Source organism: Halichoerus grypus, chromosome 10, assembly GCF_964656455.1.
Source record: "Halichoerus grypus chromosome 10, mHalGry1.hap1.1, whole genome shotgun sequence".
NCBI lineage: Eukaryota > Metazoa > Chordata > Mammalia > Carnivora > Phocidae > Halichoerus > Halichoerus grypus.
This window is the reverse complement of record NC_135721.1, coordinates 83873577-83892917: the sequence shown is the minus strand read 5'-3', so window position 1 is coordinate 83892917 and position 19341 is coordinate 83873577. Positions and strand designations below refer to the sequence as shown.

The window sequence follows — 19341 nt, the reverse complement described above, 5'->3', positions numbered from 1 at the left end:
TTTACTGGTAGCAGGTTTTGACTACCCAAGAAGCTACACCCTTTGTACTATGAAGATCATCTGAGAACAAGGATGGTCACTTGCTGAACAGTAAGTGACAGAATATGTACAGTCCTGAACATCCAGGAAACTCCACTCTCAGCACGCTGACATGACATCCACTATGTGGCTCATCTGTGCAGATCCAAGCCGGTCCCGGAGCAAGTTTCCAGACTGCCTTCCTGTGCCTGTCGAATGGAGCTCGCTGTGGTAATTCCATCTTCCAAGGAAATGCTAATGGGTCAAGTAGGTAAGTAAATGCATGTCGTTGCTGCCCTGGGCAGGCATGCTCACTGCACAGTGAGGCGTGCTCACGGACGTGTGCTCACTCTATCACACACACACATACCGCACAGCAATCCTGAGTGTGAATTCTGAATTCTATAAGCCTGGATCTGTGCTGTACCAACCATACGACCTTGGGGAAGTTTCCAAAGCTGGGCTTCAGTTTCCTCGCCTGTAATTTCTACCTCATGATGCTGTTGTGATATTTATTTCAACATACGCTGAGTGCCTGGCACATCATCAGGAGCACACAAGTCTGGGAATGATTCGCTGATACCATCTATCAGCACTGGGAAGAGCCCAGGGCTTTTAACAGCTTTGGGTCTGTATGTCATATGTGTGTGTGCACAGAGGCAAAGTAAAGATGGAGTAAAGAGTAAATGAAGCATATGGGCTGGGACCTTCCGGGTCAGACAGCACCGTGGAGAACATACGCTAGTGGCGACTTTAGAACGGCAGATGCGACACACAGAAAACTCTGTATTTATGAGGAAGGTCCTGCATCACAAAGCTAAGTCTGTCTCTCCAAGGGGAGCCAAGGAAATGTGTATGTTTTCAATGGTGAGAACTGAAATGCTATTATTATCTCTTTCCCCGTCATCCTGGGGCTTCACTGAGGAGTCCTGAGCTTGCTGCTCCCCAACCCCTCCCCAGCCAGCAGCCACTGGACGCTTCCTCAGGGCGCTTCCTCCCTGCTGTCCCTTCTGAGCCTCCAGGGCGGCAAGTCCCACACTGGGCTCCCTCCTTCCTCCAGAACCACAACTTCCACGCCAGGGAGTGCGGGCAGACACAGGACAAGGGTGGGCCTGGTGTGGCCCAGGCAGGGCCCCACACCCCACAAGGCGACAGTCCACCGAAAACGGAAGTGCCACACTTGGTCAGGCATGGGGATTCACACAGACACGTGCACGTTTTTCAGAAGACGCTAAGAATGTGACCTGGCTATGCTTTCTGGCTTTGCTATAAACGTGGCCTGCCCCAGACAGATACGCAGAACAGTACATCTCAGAAGGACTGAGACGCAGAACTTTCCTAAGAGCTGGCACTCCGGTGGAGCAAGGAGAGGTATTAGAAGGGAGCAAACTACAGGCGGGTGAGGCTGTAGCCCGGTGGCTGGCTTCTCACGGAAATCAAGCTTTCTGTCTTTGCCAGCTGCCAGCCACCCCCCCAACAAAAAAAGGGCATTTATGATGCACAAACCTCTTCGCTTTTCTGCAGGACCCAATCAGCATACTTCCACACAAGTTCCTGGTCTAAGCTGTAGGTAAGGAAGTCGACGACATATTCGTACAGGTCTGAGCGAGTGGAGTCGTGAATGTCCCCATTCACGATGTTCACCCAGAGCTGGAGAGGAGGAAAGAAGAAAAAGAAACGGAAGGTTACATACCTTCTAGAATTAGCTAAGGAGGTGCATACGTTTACTTATTTGGCCTTCTGATACTTGAAAGTAGTAGGACAAATTTTGAATGCTTAAGTCGATTTTAAGGTTTTCAGAGAAATAAAGCCATGTAGCAGATATGGTCCAGGAAATCAAGGCGATAAAGCCGTGGATTCTTTTTCTTTCCTTTCTAATGACAGCGCAGTAATAACAAGTAGGAAACACAATATACGGGAAGAGGCAGATGTATTAAAAATGTTTCTTCGTGAAATAAACGATCACTGACAGCATCTCGACACAGAACAAGAAACTCACCTGCCTCCACCCGCGGGGCTGTCTCCACCTTCCCCACCACAGGAATCCTTGACTTTGAAGTCCCTTGTGGACTGTGATAGTCAGACACTGTGCCTTCAAAAATACTGGTCATTCTGTCCCCTAGTGTTCTGTCTGGTGCATGGGGGCTCATGAGAGCTAACAGTAACAGTCCCTTGCTATTTCATCCAGAAACTTCCCCGCTGTGTAAATCAAAGCTTCCTTTCAGAAAACCAGAATGAGGCCGCATCCACATGGGGGCAGGGGAGACGGAGGCTGCCCCACAGCCCATACCACATCCCCCATACCTCACCCGCCTGCCCACCGCACTGCACTTTAGGACCACGCCACCCACGAGAAGCCCAAGAAACAGGGCTGGCAGTGTCAACTCTGTGATTCTGGTATCGGCATGGGAACCTTTCTTATGGTATCAGTTTCTTTAACACTGAATTCCTCAAACCAAATAAGCTAATCACACACGGAAAGGTGTCATATTTTTTTTATAGTAGAATTTTGCCGTATAAAAAGCTTTCTTTCATACCACTTCGATTCTGCAAACCCCTCCTCTCTCTATAGCTCTGCTGATGTTACTATTGCACTGACATCAAGCCGTAAGTCAGAGTTGTGCGTTTTACAGTATAAAAATGTTGCCCTTGACATCCAGATCTACTCTAAGCCACTGGGGTGCGTGTTGACAGAAACCCATTTTTTTTAACCTCATGGGCAATCATGTTATCGTAGAGTGACCGCATGCGTAGCTTTGCCAAAGTCATGAGGCTGACCTTAGCTCGGTGACCACTGCTAATGTTCTCGGCCACTCACAGAACAAAACAAAAAGGCCACTGAGGAAACTGTAACACGGGTACTAGTGGATAACCAGTGACAGAAGGGGCGAATGTCTCCTCATGAGATGCCAGAGGCGAGACGAGAGATGGGTGGCATTTTATCTCCGGCGTAGTATCTCTGCCAGGACCCCCTGGAACAGTGGTTCGAATCCCCGTTCTACCGCTGAGCAGGGCTGGGACCCTGGGCAAGGGACTGGCCTCGATCAGCTTTCGTTCTGTCACAGGGGACATGGGGAGAATGACGTACCCTGCTTGCTGGCAAGTAACTGTCATCAACAGCGGAAGCTACAAGCAAACTGTTACCCACAGGCTTAATTGCCCAGTGAGGCAGTGACGTCATATGCCTTGTGGCTCAGTAAGAAATCAGTTAGTTCTATTTCTTAAATTTTCAAAAACTCAATCTTGATAATGTCCTTGAAAGAGATGTAAAGACAAAGAGAAGAAAACCCTTGGCTGACATTTCTCAAGGAATTCACTTTCTAAAACAGTATTATTTTCATTCTGTAAAAAAGGTTGTAGGTCAGGCAAAAGTAGTCTCTATCAACTTTGATTTTTTTTCCCAATTAATACTGAGTTAAAGGACAGTGATTTTTAAGTCATGCTAAAATACTTTTGAACTCACCTGAACAGCAGCAGCGTCTTGGTTATTATAATGATAGAGCAGTCCAAGTGCAAAATACCTGAAAGAAAACAAGGCGGTAAGTATGCCCTCTCCCCAACCACCTGCTGTGGGCAGCACCCACCCAGCAACAGCCCCCGGATTACCCTCTGGTCTCCCATATTCAGTTCAACTCAGAGTTCAACAACAAATTTCCAATGACAAAGAGATCCTCATTTCTGTTTATTTACTTCCGATATTAAAATGTATGTCCTAGGGACGCCTGGGTGGCTCAGTCGGTTAAGCATCTGCCTTTGGCTCAGGTCATGATCCCAGGGTCCTGGGACTGAGTCCCACGTCGGGCTCCCTGCTGAGAGGGAAGTCTGCTTCTCCCTGTGCCTCTGCCCCTGCTCGTGCTCTCTCTCTCACTTTCTCTCTCTCAAATAAATAAAAATCTTTTAAAAAAATAAATAAAATGTATGTCCTATCAATTTCCAAAAAGGATCATATTCAAGTCTAGCATAAGCTGAAAAATAAAATCATAATTATGCTACAGAAAATCCTATTTGGAATTGCTTTACAATTTCCTCAAATATTAATATAATTTCGTATCTCTTCAGATGATCACCGTTAACCCATCACAGAGTGTTAGAAGAATATCAGGAAGGTGTGTTACCTGAGCTATTACTGAAAGATGGGGTCAGGAGTCTGAACATGGACAGCAACACAGGCCCACAGTGCCCAGCCAGCACAGAGAACCAAGGTCGGGGAGGGTCTGGGGAGGGCACCCAGGGTCCTAGGCCCCGAGTTTCAATTCAGGTTCCCTTACTTAGGGACTGTACGGTCTTGAGCAAGTGGAATGCCTGCCAGGTCCTTCATCTCCTCACTTGTGCATGGAAAGGGTGAGGGATAACACTGACACAGCCCGGGCGGTGTCCTGCTCCCTGTCCTCCCCCTCCCCAGCTGGTGACTGGAGCAAGCTGACCCGGGGGGGATGTTGGATTTCTTCCCTCCAAGAGCAAACTCTCAAGGTATCAAACTATTCACTGGTGCCCTCCTCTCTTCCTTAGCCTTTCGGGAAGTTACACTGACTCTCTGGACCCTACCATTCCACGTCCCTATCATGAGGCATTAGGGTATTTTCTGGTCCTAAACAAAGTAACTCCCTTCCATAGCATATCTGGGAAACTGAGGGAAAGTGCTGGGAAGAGCCAATACCCACGTGGAGACCCATCGCAAGCCCCTGTTCAATCGGAACAGGATCTGGCTCTGTAACCCCATGGTTCCCGTGGGACCTCATCAGTCCTTTAATCCATTTTACATAACAAAAATCACAGATGAATCTTACTGCTTAAAGGAGTCTGGGGATCATCCAACAGGTTTAAAGAACTCCCCCCTGCCCCCTGCCACGTACCTGCTCAGAACGAAGGAGCACTGGCTCTTACCCAGTCACTGTGGTTAACTGCCCTTGTGTGTAAGGCAAGGGGGCGGCTGTCTACCAACTTGTGCTCATAACGAAGGCAGAGTTTAAAGCCATACACTTTTATCAACGAGATCAAGAAGTCTCCCTTTTAATCTATTTATCCAGATGTCTATCTATGGAGGTCACAGTGTTTGGTCATCAGTGACTACAGTACGCTATGAACTTTACCAAAATACAGGTGGTGTCATCCACGGGTGAATCCTACATGGAACGGTATGGAGAGGAGTGCTAAGAATCACTTCATTTACTAACTGGGCCTATGACAGGTTGTGAGAGCGCACGCCTTCTGAGACCCCTCCACTCGTCCCCAGACCATGCCGAGGGGGGTCTAAACTGAGGAGGTGCCGGGCTGTCACGTGAGGAGTCTCCTGGGGCCTCATGCGAGCGGCTGCAGCACCTTCACGGGGCCCCTGGCCGCACGTGGGAAGGGAACACTCACTTGTTGTGCTTCTCCAGCCAGGCAGCGCTGTCTGTCAGGAGACAGGAGTTCTCGGTGACCAGGAGGTCCAGCAGACTGTCGTGGTCGGCCTCCGCATACAGCTTGAGCAAGGCCGTGTCGATGTCCTCTTTGTAGCCATTGGCGACCTCTGTGCTGCGGACTTCGTTCAGGTAGCTCATGAGGAAGCGCTTACACTTGGCCATCTTGTCTTGGTCCCCCTGGGTCAGCTGGTTCAGGTCCGCGTACTCGTGGAGAGGAGGATGGGACCGTGTGAATGAGGAGGAGGTGGGCAACAGGAAGGGGTAGAGAGAGATCAGCTCCCGGACGTCAAGCTGGCCGCTTCTGCAATTACAGTGTCAGACTAAATGAAGCAAAAAGAGAGAAAGAGTACACATAGGCGCACAAAACAACCCGGGGGGTGGGCCCGTCCACACCCGTTCACGGGGAGCTGGATGTGTGGGTGAGCGCGGCAGAGCCACCGTCCTCGCCAGCGGGCCCGGCAGAGCACGGCCAACTGTGCACCGCACAGAAAGACACACACCCTGCCGGTGCTGACGCACGGTATAGAGACACCCGACGTGGTCCCCCCACCGGCGGAGCAGCGGACTCCCTGGAAACCAAGGCCAGGAAAGGAACACGGAGGGAACACAGCACTGTCTGGTCAAAGGTGAAATGCCGTCCTTCCAAAGCCAACACTTCTCCTGCCATCAAACTATGAAGAGGTTTCCTCACCGACCCACAAAGGGACTTTGCCAGGACGCGACTGACAATTTCCTCATCAAAGATCCTACGACGGGAGCCACGGGAGCATTCGTGAGGCTGGTTCTGTGGAGACTCTCAATGGCCTCTTGGAGCATAAGGTTAGACCACAACTCCAGTGGTGTCCTAACCTCGCCAGGCCAGGGAGCCTGTCTGGTGACATCCACCTCTGCTTCCCTGTTGGCCACGTCCCCCCCCACTGTGCTGCCCTCCGGCCTGCTGGTCCTGTCCACCATGATGACAGAGCCAGCATCATGGAGCTGCAGACCGCAGTGCTGGCCCCGCAGCAGCCCCACCTGTGGGCTCCTCTTACGGAAACAGACGCAGGGCCCCCAGACATGAATGGGAACCCCAGGTCCAGCCTGGGGTCTACACTTCCTGCAACATTCACTGCATCCATCTTCCTTCAAGCTCTGACAGTTTCCCCTCCTCCCCAGCTTCCGGCCTCTGGGTCTCCTTCCTTCCACTCCTGCCCTCTCCCCACCGTCCATGGTGCTGGGCCTCTCTAAGATAAACCCCAGACCTCTGAGCACGGTGGCCGCTCCCAAGGCCCTACAGCTTCGGCTTCCACCGTCCCTCCCACACTCTGATGCTTCAGCCCCACCCCCCCCTCCAGTTTACACACAGCATGCCTCAGCCTTTGCTGCCCTGTTCCTTCCACCTAAAGCAACGGCCCTCCAGGGCAGCAGTTTTGCTCCCTGGGGGACACTGAGCAATGTCTGGGGATACTTTCGGTCACCACTGGAGGGTGCTACTGGCCCTGACTGGGTAGAGGCCAGGGCTCCTACAAGGCACGAGAGAGCACCCCTAAACAAATTATCCAGCCCAAAAGGTCCGGTCTGTATGGTTCTCAATTTGGGAAGCTTCTCATCATTGAAGATGCAGCTAAACCCCAATCGGAGCCCGTGCTCTGCGCCTGCCCCCAGAGCGTGCCACCCCCACTGCGGAGCGGCCCCTGCGCGCCCGCCCGCTGGGCACACGGCCATCGTCCACATGGCGTGGGCACGCCATGAATGCAGGCGGCAGTCTCACCCTGGCGCTCTGGCTCTGATGCTTGGGCCAAGCCCGCTTCCTGGGAGGCGTGCTGACCTGACTGGACATGAGGACAGGCTTACATCCACATCCAGGGGAGTAGACCCAGAGTGGAGGGGCCCACGGCGTGAGGCACACAGAGGTTCTCTCTCGGGGGCCGACCACGACGTGTTGGCATTGTGCCTTCTAGTACTGAACTGAGAAGGAATCCGAGGACAAGTCCCACATCGACGAGGGAAAAAAATCCCACTTTATTAGCAACGTCCTGGGCACAGGAGGGAGAGTGGAAGCTCGCCTGCTTCGGCCGGCCTGCTTCAAGGGCCGATTCTCTCAGTCGCATTTTTGACAAAAATGGAACAGCTGTCAATTTACGCTAGAAGGGGCCGAAGTATGAAAGACAGGAGGAACCTTGTATTAATGACCGACAGGCCCTGCACTTACTGTCACAGAATCCGTGAACTCTCCTAGGAATAGAGTATGACCGTTCGCACCCTGTCCCAAATTAACCCATGAGAAGATGGACCCCAATGAGGAGGTTTTTGACACTGCAGGGACAGAACAGGTAGGACGGAAAAGAGCTACGTCCACAGGGACAAAGAATCTACGTTAGTCCCCCAGGAACAGATGAGAAGAGCACACAGAACTGATATAAGTGTACGTTATACAGGGCATCGCTATTCACTAAGTGACCCCTTCTTGACTCAGAAGCCTGCTCCTTCGGCCAGCCGTGTGACAGAGCAGGAGGCCGGAGCAGGGGTGAGCCCTACGGCCTAGAGAACAGGCGGCAGACAGCGTGCTACAGAGCCGTGCTCTGCTCCGGCCGCTACTTGGATGTGAAGGATCTGTTCGGATGCTTTATATACCCTTTATCCTTGAGATGGCTCCAAAATGTGCAGGATCTAGTCTAGTTAGATGGTATGAAAACTTAGGTCCTAAGTTGTCCTTATGAACGTTTCCTTGTGAAGTCTTTGGAAAGAGCACAGTTTCCACCAGTCTTCCCAGGGGCACCTGTTCTAGTCCTAAACTTCTAATTTCCTGCAAAAATCTCTGAAGAGAAGGAAAAGTGAGCAAGAATAGCATTTTCCTAGGAATCCTCCGCGTTATCGAGTTCCCTCTAGGATTTCCTTCTCCTCTCTTAATGGGATCGTTATGGGCGCCTCCTCCTCCTCAGCCTCCGCCCTCTTTGAGACACAGGGCAGGTAAACTGAGGCTAAGGGGTGGGAGCGAGGAATGAGCACCGGTGGTGGGTGCTATTGTCAACAAGTCTCCCCACTTCTCCCTGAAGCACAATCTAAGCATGGCAACATTTCCCTTCACGGCCTCACGGTCGAGATGAAGGCTTTGACCACAGGGGGACACCTGGGAAGGCTCGCTACCAACACCTCAAATTACCTGAAGAGCTCTTTAGCTTCCAGGAACTGAAGTTGTGCAAACTGTATAAACCCGGCCTGCTGCAGAATCCTTCTGTACATTACCTGCAAGGAAAGACAGGTTTAGTTCATCTCTGAGAGACACCGTAAAACCAACACAATGGGGAGAAACCTTCTGATCAGAACCCAAGTCAAATGTTCGTGATTACATAGAAATTGGAAGTTACAAGCTAAAGAAAAAAACATGGCATATATGAAATTATTTTCAATACAAATATATTTATGTGCGTCTGTGTGTCAATCCACTCCTCATTCCTGAAATAAAGTTGTCCTCTACTTGACTATTCTTCCCTCACCTTCTTCACAGATCTTCCCCATAAATCTCATTTCCTTCCCCAATGTGTTCTTTTATCTTCTGTCCTCCTCCTCCTCCTTAACTCGCAGGGCTGCGGTGATGGCTTCCACTTCTGGTGGTTCAGATGGAGAGCAACAGCTCCAGTGTCTCTGGAGGCCCAGAAGCTGCTCACCCTGCTTCCACTCCTCCGGAATTGACACTTCACTTCTGAGTATCCCTCAGAACACAGGACCAATGCCATTTAATCAATCAATAGATAAAGCCACATGCTTTCCTAGCCCAAGCTGGGGAAATGCAGTGCATTCCTTCTCCTGGAGCTGCATGGCCCATAGCCACACTCCACTCACAATCCCTGCCGTCAAGGTGCCGGGTGATCTTTGCTTCATGCAGACTTCCCTGACCACAGAACTTTTTCCTCGTGACACCCAGCAAGAGCAAAGCACACTATAGAAAGCTCTCCTGTGGTGTCTTAATTCCACCCTTCCCTGTCGCTGTCCAACTTCGTCAGTGCTGGAGTCCAAGCCTCCTTTGCTTGCAGTAGCCCTTGTACATGCCTCTTCGCTCTGTTCATTCTGGTGCCATCCCAGTCAGGCCGTCACCCCCTCACGATCAAAGGCTCCAATCACATTTCAGACCCTGTGAGTTCAATTCCTCCACCTTCCAACCACTGTGCTCTCGTGTGAGCCATGAGTTCCTTGGCGGCACAGTGCATGTTATTCCTCTTTGTAACCCCACACCCCGGCATAACACCTGCCATTCAGGAAGGGCTCCTGGATCTGAAGAGCTATCTCCTCAGTATTCGTGAACCCAGACAGAGGGACAGTCTGCTCAGAGATGTTAAGATCTTAGCCCAAAGTTAGTGAAGTCGTAAGTGGTTGAGCTGGGATTTAAAAAGCAGACCTTTCGGATTCTAAATTCTTTCCACTCGCTGAGTCGCCCAGGTACACAGCAGGCTGTTACCCATTGAAGAAGTGAGGAAAGTGGAGACAGTCGGCACCTAGAGGCTATCAATCCTGTTCCCTCACATCAGCTTTTAAAGGGCCTTTCGCTGTAGTTTTGAAGAGTTCTCAAAAGTACAGCATTTCCTCCCTATCCCCATAGAAATTCCTTGAAAGAAGTCAGAAAAGGCAGGTTGCTTTTTCATGTCTTTACCACCTGCCTTTACCTTTCTTCCCTGATAGCAGCTATTTGTGGCTTAAAAACTGGCCCCAACAATAAGCAGACACAGGAGTGGGTCAAGGTTCTGTTGTACAGGAATGCCAGCTCCATTTCTAGAAGCAGACATGATGAAGACCATCCACTTAGCAAAAAAGATCAAAAGGATCCATCAGCTGCAGTAGAAGAATTCTTGCTCACGCCCTGGCCTGCTGATGCGAAATCAGCCGAATCACAATTTACTCCTCATGGTTGCAGGATTCAAACGCCTTCTACTCTTTCCCTTCCTAAAAGGAAATAAAAACCACTTTTGCGAACACTCCCAATCTCCAAGAATATGGGGTTATTTTCTGTATTCTAGTCCGCAAACACTACAGGCAGACTTAGAAGAAGCATGCAAAGAGATCCCGTCATCCTGAATATAAGCACCCAGATGCGAAACCACGGATGATACACAACACACCACTGACTGAGACCTACAAACACCTGATCAGAAACTTTGGCAAGCACAGCCAATTCCTGGTGCTCTGAAAGTGACCACCTCCTTCCCAGACCGTCCGCTCTGACCGACAGCTCCCCTGGCACTCCACTTAGGTGATGCGGAACTGCAGACCTGGAGCCAGGCTGGCCAGCAGAAGGACAAGAAGGATGGCCATGAGAGGAGAGAGAACAAGCACATCTGTTTATCTCCCCAGCATCAGAGCTAACGCAATGGAGTCTTCAGCTGTCTTTTCAACTTAACTGATTTGTCCCCTGGCGTGAGGCAGCTATCAGAAGTCCCAGGCCAAGTATGTAAATTAGCAAAACTGAGCTCTAAGTAGTGCCACTCAGTATGGGCTCTGTGCAGAGGCGGAGGGTCCCCACCAGCCAGGTGTAAGAGGTCACGTGTACTCTGAGAGCAAGGTGAAAGTGAAGTCAAACCCTCTGTTACTACTATTCTGTTTCTGAATTGAGATTTCTGAACTGTCATGCTTTGGGTAACTAGAAATTTTGTGAAGCAGAAGATTCTATTCTATTTGATTTAGAAAGAGGCTTTTTTAAGGGCAGAAAAGCCCACTTCTAGGGTCAGGCCTGGATCCCCCTCCCACCTCAAGGGTTCAGCACTTTGGCTTTGTCAGTGGGCTCATCTCCAGGAGAGCAGGGCCGATGGGCACACCCCCCTTCCTACCAAGAATGATGCAGATCTGTTGCAGACAAACCACCAGGTGCAGTCATTACAAACCAGATACAAACCATTATAAATCCAGAGGACAGCCAACTCTTGACATGAGACTATGAATAAGATTCAGGTTATAATGCCCTGTAAGCCCAAGAAGACTTGGGATATATGGTATATACATATCATTTCTGTAAAATGAGTACAACCAAACTTTAAACAAAAATTGATAACGAATGTTAGACTTTTAACTGTATTTATACCTCTTCCTGTAATACATACTTAAGTGGTGGGTTTTAGGTGTCTTAAAAACTTATTTAAGACTCTTCTCACTTAGTTATTGCCTAAATAAAAACACCTTTCTGAAAATACACTGGGTGAAACAGTTGTCCCACCTAAGCGGCCATGACATTCTCTATCCTGATTAAGTTTGTAAACAGATGTGTATGTCTATATACATGTGTGTGTGTTTATTGTAAATATTGATATATAAAATATATACATAAAAAGTATTTACATGCCATATACATACACACACACACGTATATACACACACCTACATATATAATACAAATCCATAATGTATAAAATAATGTATTTTATATATACCCCTTCTTGGGAATTCACAGAAAGATAGTAATAAAAATATAATACATGATATGTGGCCTCTCAGGGATCACAATAGGTATTAGTGTATTAAAAGCTCTGAGAAATCCTCCAGTTAAGAAACCCAGTTAATGCAACCGTGTAAAACAGAACCTTTCCACTGTGTGCCCATCCCCATCCCAGAGCCAGGGTCTGGTGACATGCAAACTAGAAGCCCTGCTCAGGAATCAGCCATGTGATGGACATGCATGCAAAGCAGGAAAAGTGGTCAGTTCCACAGGTGGGGATGGTGGGGGCCAGCGGGCGCGGGGGCCAGAGAAGAGGCCTGAGGAACTCAGCATGCATAAGGAAACCTACCCAAAGCACAGGTCCAAACTCTTGCAAAGGATACACTAAGAAATAGGAACACATAGCTGTTTAGGAAGAAAAATGACATTCTAAGGGCAAGAGCCCCCTTGCTCTTCGATTTTTTTCTTTATACACATGCATGTATTTTTTCCTCCTGTATTTTTTAAGGTTTATAATGGAAGTGATGCATTCATATAGCTCGAATTTCAAAACATTCAAAGGGATTTAATGAAGAGTCTCCCTCCCATGGCAGTTCCCAGCCAGTGGTACTCCAGAGGTAATCGATGCTATGAATTTCTTGGCAGCTGCAGAAATACATGATGTATTTATAAGCCAACTCTTTCCCTAATTTTGGTAGCACTACACCCACTGTCTGCACTCTCTACATTTTTAATTCATCGTCTTTCACAGATCCTTCTGCCTCGACACACAAAGTCCTTGGTTCTCGTTCCTGTCTCCACAGTGTCCCAACAGCCCTCTAGACCACAGCGCATTCAACCACTCCTCCACCGGCAGCATCTGGGTCGTTGTTTTTCTCTTTAAACAAACAATTTGATCGTGAAGAGTCTTCTCCATTGGTTATTTTGCATTTTTGTGCTTAGACCTGTAGAATACCCCTCTAGGAGCAGAACTGTACCGTGTAACTTGGAGAGAGATTCTCAGTTTGCCCTCCTGCAGGCAATTTACATCCTTAGAAGTGATATCTGAGAGTGTCCATTTCCCCACACCCTCAGAGAGTATCCTCAAACGCTCTGATCTTTAACAATCTGAATGGAAAATAACTTAGTGAACTTGTAATTTGCACATCTCTGTATGAATGAGACAAAATATCTTTTCAAACACATTAAGACAGGTGATTTCACCTTCTATTAAATATCTGTTCATGGGGCGCCTGGGTGGCTCAGTCAGTTAAGCGTCTGCCTTCAGCTCAGGTCATGATCCCAGGGTCCTGGGATCGAGCCCCACATCGGGCTCCCTGCTCAGTGGGGAGCCTGCTTCTCCCTCTCCCACTCCCCCTGCTTGTGTTCCCTCTCTCGCTGTGTCTTTCTCTATCAAATAAATAAAACCTTAAAAAAAAAAAAAAAATCTGTTCATATTCATTTTTCTATTGGGCCATTCATTTTTTTTCTTATTTATTTGAAGGAGGTCCTGACATTTTAGAGAAATCAGCCTACCTTCTGTGCTTTAAACTGCAAGTACTTTTTGCTATTTATGTTTTTAATTTACTTATAGTGGGTTTTGCCATGTAGAATGTGTTTGTGTATGTGTGTAAATTTATTAAAATTTTAAAAATTACTTTAAAATGTTTCAAAACCAAGGTATCTGGGAAGAGAGTCGCAATGCAGACTTTTTAATCTTGCAGCTTCCTCATAAAAACAGAACAATTAGTTCATAGCAGTTCACAACAGCCAAAGGGTAGAAGCAATCTAAGTGTCCATCAGTGGATGAATGGATAAAGAAAATGGGGTACATCCATACAATGGAATATACTATTCAGCCTTAGAGAGGAAGGACATTCTGACATACAGGTACTATAGTATGGATGAGCCTTGATGACATTATGCTAAGTAAAGTAAGCCGTGGAATAAAAGGACAAATCCTGCATGAGTCCACTTACATGAGGTTCCTGGAATAGTCAAAATCAGACACAGAAAGTATGACGATGCCACGGGGAGGGGGATGGGGAGTTAGTGCTTAATGAGGACAGAGTTTCAGTTTTGCGAGATGAGAAGAAGTTCTGGAAATGCATGGTGGTGATGGTTGACCAACAAAGTGAATGCACTCAATGCCACTGAACTGTAGACTTAAAATGGTTAGGATGGTGAGTTTTATGTTAATGTGTATTTTACCACAGGTCAAACAGACAAACCAATTGGGGTAACAAAACCAAAAACTCGCTGCCGACATATTTATAACAGCATGAAGTGACTCGGCATGCCCACAAACCCAAAAGCGCAAGCCACTGGGGACACACGACCACCAACTACAGGAACCAGGTGGTGTTAGAAACTGGGGGGGGAGAAGTGGACAGAGGAAAAGGGGGATATGAGGCCACAAAAACCAGAGTTCCCAAACCACTATCAGGAACCACTGGAAAGCCTGGCAGGCCGTTTACAGATGGCAGGGGAAGGGGCCTTTGCCTGCTCCAATTGGCCAGTAAGTGGTAACAATGAGAAACTGAGCTTGAAAGACAAGGAAAAACTCCTTTGGGCATTCAAGGTAAAAGGCCAAGACACTAGAAGGGCAAGGAATTCAGACTGTCCTCCAATATTTATTGACCCTTGATGGCAAAACATAATCGTGGAACTTATTTAAGTTTCTCATTGAAAGATAATGCAAGTCAAAGACTTTAGAGCCAGCCACACTGGCCTTCAAGTATAAAGGCTGCAGAGGAACTGTTATCGACGTGCGGGGACAGTGTTCCCATACGCCCATGCTGGGACATCTGCTGGAGGAACGATTGCTGCCGAAAACCAGAGGACTGGAGAGTCAGCAGCATAAAATGTTCCCCTGAGCATTCAGTACACCTCTGCCCTGAACAAAGATGGATAAATATAAGGGAGACAGGAGGTGGCTGTGTGTGCAAACAGTAGAGACAATGTGACCATCAAAAACCAGGGGGCCATGGGCAAGTGACACAGAAGTACAATATGCTCACGGACATGCTGGGGATAAAGGGATGTGACTTTCACACGGACGCTGGGAAAAAGGAGGGGAAGGTGCTAAGAGCTCACCAGCTAATTTCAAATGCTGCTCAAAGGGGGGCACCAACAGACAACAGGAGCTCTCCCCCAGCAAGAAAAAGAGAAAACCAAAGGACTTTTATAAAGTTAAAACCATCAGGGTAACCATTAGAACAAAAATCACAAGTTTCATGCCAAAAGAAGACCCAGGGGGCGGGGGGAAGACAGGTGAAGGGAGGAAAGACTCCTTTGAATAAACTTTGTAAATATTTTACATAATCATAAAACAAAATTAAATTCCAAAGAGTGATCCCTAGAAAACAAAAGTCAAACAAAGGACCTAACTACATAAATGAAAGAAGTGGTGGCAGGTTTGCACAGAGGACGTTCTCCAGCGGCTCGGGCACACAGTCACCTGACTGCACGGCCCGCCTGGGACTTCCTGGGAGGACAGAGAGAACGGCAAGAGGCAGCACTCACGGGACAACTGGGAAATGTGAACACTGATGGGACTCTGTTCTTCGAAGGACTCTGGGATGACTTTGGGGAGTTCCACAGACCGCACTGTGGTTACATTGAACAGGGGACATCTTGCCTTTTAAAGATACATACTCAAATAGTTTTAGGTGAAATAGAAAAAACACCCCACAAGTATCGGAGTTCAAGCTTAAATATGAATACTACCTACAGTACACGACATAAATCAGGAGAACTTTCTGACACAAGCCTTTGTTAATGCAAGAGATCTCCTTACTGCCGCTTTCTCTGTAACATCTTACATCTTAATACAATGGAAGCGCACCTTTCTTAAAGATCTAAACTCTCTGGCCCTTTGGAATCTCTAGAAGCACTAGTCTTTTAATCCCGGTCCCAGAATTAACTTCATGATAAACCCCTCCCTAGTTCAGAAGTCAGTGGCACAAAATCAATACTTGCTTTAAATTAAAAAAGGGGGTTGGGAGACAGTGACAAGCCTGTCCTCTGGACTGTGGTCCCTTTTCCTCTCCTTTTCTGGCTTCTCTAAGCCTAGGGTCCAGCATTTGGTCGCAAGCACCCGAAAGTTAAAATAAGTAATGTACCTCATCATCACAAGTATCACATCTCATCCTTAAAAACACATACACATTCAGGAAAAGTTCTCTCTAAATCTTTTGTCAATATTATTTTTCCCTTACCACTCTTTTTAACACAAACCCTCTGCTCTGCAGTCCATTATGTACCAGCTCTGTTTGAAGATCAGTAAGTTTCGGCCCAGGCGGGATCAGGGTGCCAAGGGACAGAAAGAGGGCAGAGTCTACCTAGGAACTTGAGAGAGCAAAGCCTGAGGGAGGTGCAAACTGATGTGTTGAGCGTTGACACACACACTGCAGAAACGCAGGGGAGGGATCGGTTCTGCCTGGGGGGCACGGGGAGGACTCAGAGCAGAGGGAGGGGTAGGCAAAGTACGGAAACCATACTGTGGAGTCTGGAAGCACACCCCAGTAACGGGAACCAGCCTAAATCACAAGTCGGGCAAAGGAGGAGGGCGGAGAGGCGCGTGAAAGCACAGGGCACCTTCCGCTAAGGGGAGGCAAGTCATGCGGGGGACGCGCCGCTTCCGAGGGCTGGCACCGATGCAACGGGCCAGGCGTGCGTGCGCGAAACCAGCGCAGCTGTCCTGCCTTCCCGTCTTCGGACAGTGGTGCTGGCTATTTCTCAATCATTTTGAGGATTAAACAAGTTTTGAAATGCCTCGCACAGCGCTTCCACGCTGCAGGGCTCGGGAGTCGCCGGCTCCTTTGCCCTCCAGCCTTTGAGGCGGAACGTGGGTCATGGAAGTGGGCGGGGCCAGACCACGAAGCGCTTCGAGAGCGCGTGTGAGGCGGCCGCCGAAGGACCCTGAGCAAAGGAGTCCGTCTACATTCCCACAGTGGCATGGAGGCTGGACTACACACACACACACACACACACACACACACACACACACACACACACACACACACGGAGGTTGTTAAAGTAACAACTCAGGCAGAACAGAAGGTCTGCACAGCAATAGCAATGGCCACTGGGAATGAAGGCTGAATTCAAGATCATTCTGAGGGTGTATTTCCAGGTCTGGATATAGGAGTTTGCAGCAACTGGGAGAAGGCAGGGAGCATGCGAGAAAGGAAAAGACTCCGACTAAGATATCAAGATGACACTCAGATGACGTCTGAGCAAGATGAGGACTAATATGGTCCAATATCGACTGCATATCCCTACTCACTACTCAGCCAAAGGATGGGAGGGGGCTAAGATCAAACAACGAACATTGGACGTTTCTGTAAGAAAATGTTACACACTTAAAGCATATGCACATGTGTGTGTGCAAGGAGGGGGCACCCCAATGTGTGGCGCACCTAGACATCCAACACATCCACAGGAGGCAGCTTATGGGGTGGAGAGCAAGCAGGGCAAGGACAGGCCTCAGACCCAATGGGAGGCACGGCCACCCCACCCGGATTTGACCTACAGGCTGCAGAAAAAGTGTGCTCAGCATAGCACAGCTCCTGAACAGCTCTTCTTTTTGCCTCTGCTGCCCCCTGCTGAACGCGAATAGATCAGTCTCACTTTAAAAAATCAGGAACAAAGAGGAACACTTTATCAATCTTAAAATACAGAAGGGACACCCTCTTCACTTGTGGTGAGCATAGTATAACGTATAGAGAAGTTGAATCCCTATGCTGTACACCTGAAATTAATGTAACATCGTGTGTCAACTATACTCAAAAAAAAATTACAAAAAAAGATGCCTACTTTCATATCCATAACCATAAATTACATGTCTGGTCTTCTTTCACTTGGCAGCATAAAGCAACTGAGGCCAGAAGGCATTATTTCATTCCACAACAATCACTGAGTCGTGTGGAAATCTGACTAATTGGTAACCATCAAGGGATCATGATTAAGTCACAGAACTTTTCATGATCAGTTTCGATATTCAGTGAAGCATACACACACCCATGGGATGTTTCATTACTTTCAAATACGTAGAGTAACACAAACTAACCTAACAACCGATCAAGCAGCAATTTTTAGGGAACCTAATTTCACTGGACATAAGAATAACTTGTGATTGTTGGATCAGTTTTATTTATCACCCCAACTATATTAAAGTCGCTGTCTCAAGTGCATTAAAAGTTTTCTCCTCCAGAAATAATTAGATGGATTCCTGCAGTGTTAGGCCATTTACCAGTATGGCTAACAAGCTTTTCCTACAGATACTAGAAGTCTAAACTTTTAACAAATTCCAAATTAGGAGACAAATTAAGCTGCTATTGTTACTCTGTTGGTTTATGAGAACTATGCTCCTGACTTCCCTGGAGGCCCACTGAAGAAGAGAGTTGATAAGAAACACCACTTGGTATATATGTCAGACTCAGGAATCAAGCCAGAGGTTCACAGTCTGACTTGGCCTCGGCTGGCAGTGAGACCTCAGGCCAGCTGTCCTGGACTGCTCTGCAACCTGCCTCCGTATCTGTGTGATGTGGATGGGCTGTGGAAATGAGACAACAGATCCAAAAGCAATCTGCAAGATCGTGGCGCACAGGGAGGGCTGACGTATGTTAGTGAAATCTGAATGTTTTCTAGCTGGTGGCTTGGCGGCATGCTTTCTTGTGACCAACTTAATTACAAACCTGAAATTTTTCTTTTGGAATGTTCCTCCGGGCTCCTTTTGCTAAAACCAAAGCCTCTTCCACTCTATGGCTTGCTAGAAGATCCTGTATTTGCTTTTCCAGGGGTAAGGGAACCAAGATGTAAACTCCTTTACTTGTGGCGACAATCACTCTTCCTGGGAAAAAATTCAACAGTGTTGGAAAGGGAAAGAACATATTGCACAGACACACGCTGCTTCCCCGAAACGGGCTTGTCATCCGATCTGATGGCTGATTTCATCGTAGTTCTCCCAACACAAAATTCCTACAGAAATTATAAATTACAATGCTTTTCTTTTCTTCTTCCCATATTGTCAACTGTCAGAAAAAGTGTGGACGCTAATACCACATTTCCAAAGTACAATATATGCTTTTTTTGCCGTTTATTTGAAAGTGCTGATAAATTTAAAATCAGTTGAGTAGTGGGGTGCCTGGATGGCACAGCCGGTTAAGCATCCGACTTCAGCTCGGGTCATGATCCCGGGGTCCTGGGATCGAGCCCCATGTCAGGCTCCACCCTCAGCGGGGAGTCTGCTTCTCCCTCTCCCTCTCCCCCTGCTCATGCTCTCTCTGTCTCTCTCTCAAATAAATAAAATCTAAAATAAAATAAAATAAATAAAATAAAACAGTTGAGTAGATACATAATATATAGTCCAAAGAAGTTGTAGAGATCGATTATGGCAAACGATCTATGAGAATTACGATATACTTCCTATAAAATTTTTTAAGAATTCTTTTCTTTCCACATTAGTTTATAGGAAACTAAGATTATAATACTGTATTATGAACCATGAGATATTTCATTCTCACCTACCATCCAAAC

General features: G+C 47.7%; 1 protein-coding gene across 8 annotated transcripts in view; it reads right to left on the bottom strand.

Annotated features, from left to right (window-relative positions):
• TGFBRAP1 (transforming growth factor beta receptor associated protein 1) overlaps positions 1-19341 on the bottom strand; it is a 64326-nt gene that overhangs the window by 9958 nt on the left and 35027 nt on the right. For all 8 annotated transcript variants that reach the window (XR_013441890.1, XR_013441892.1, XR_013441891.1 and 5 more), the window contains exons 4-8: positions 18501-18655; positions 8563-8645; positions 5380-5721; positions 3482-3539; positions 1525-1668 (exon numbers count right to left, since the gene is read on the bottom strand). Coding sequence is in view for 4 of the 8 variants with exons in the window: in XM_036096561.2 (XP_035952454.1) it covers positions 1525-1668; positions 3482-3539; positions 5380-5721; positions 8563-8645; positions 18501-18655 (782 nt within the window). In the remaining 4 variants the exon portion in view is untranslated. The remainder of the gene's footprint in view (positions 1-1524; positions 1669-3481; positions 3540-5379; positions 5722-8562; positions 8646-18500; positions 18656-19341) is intronic.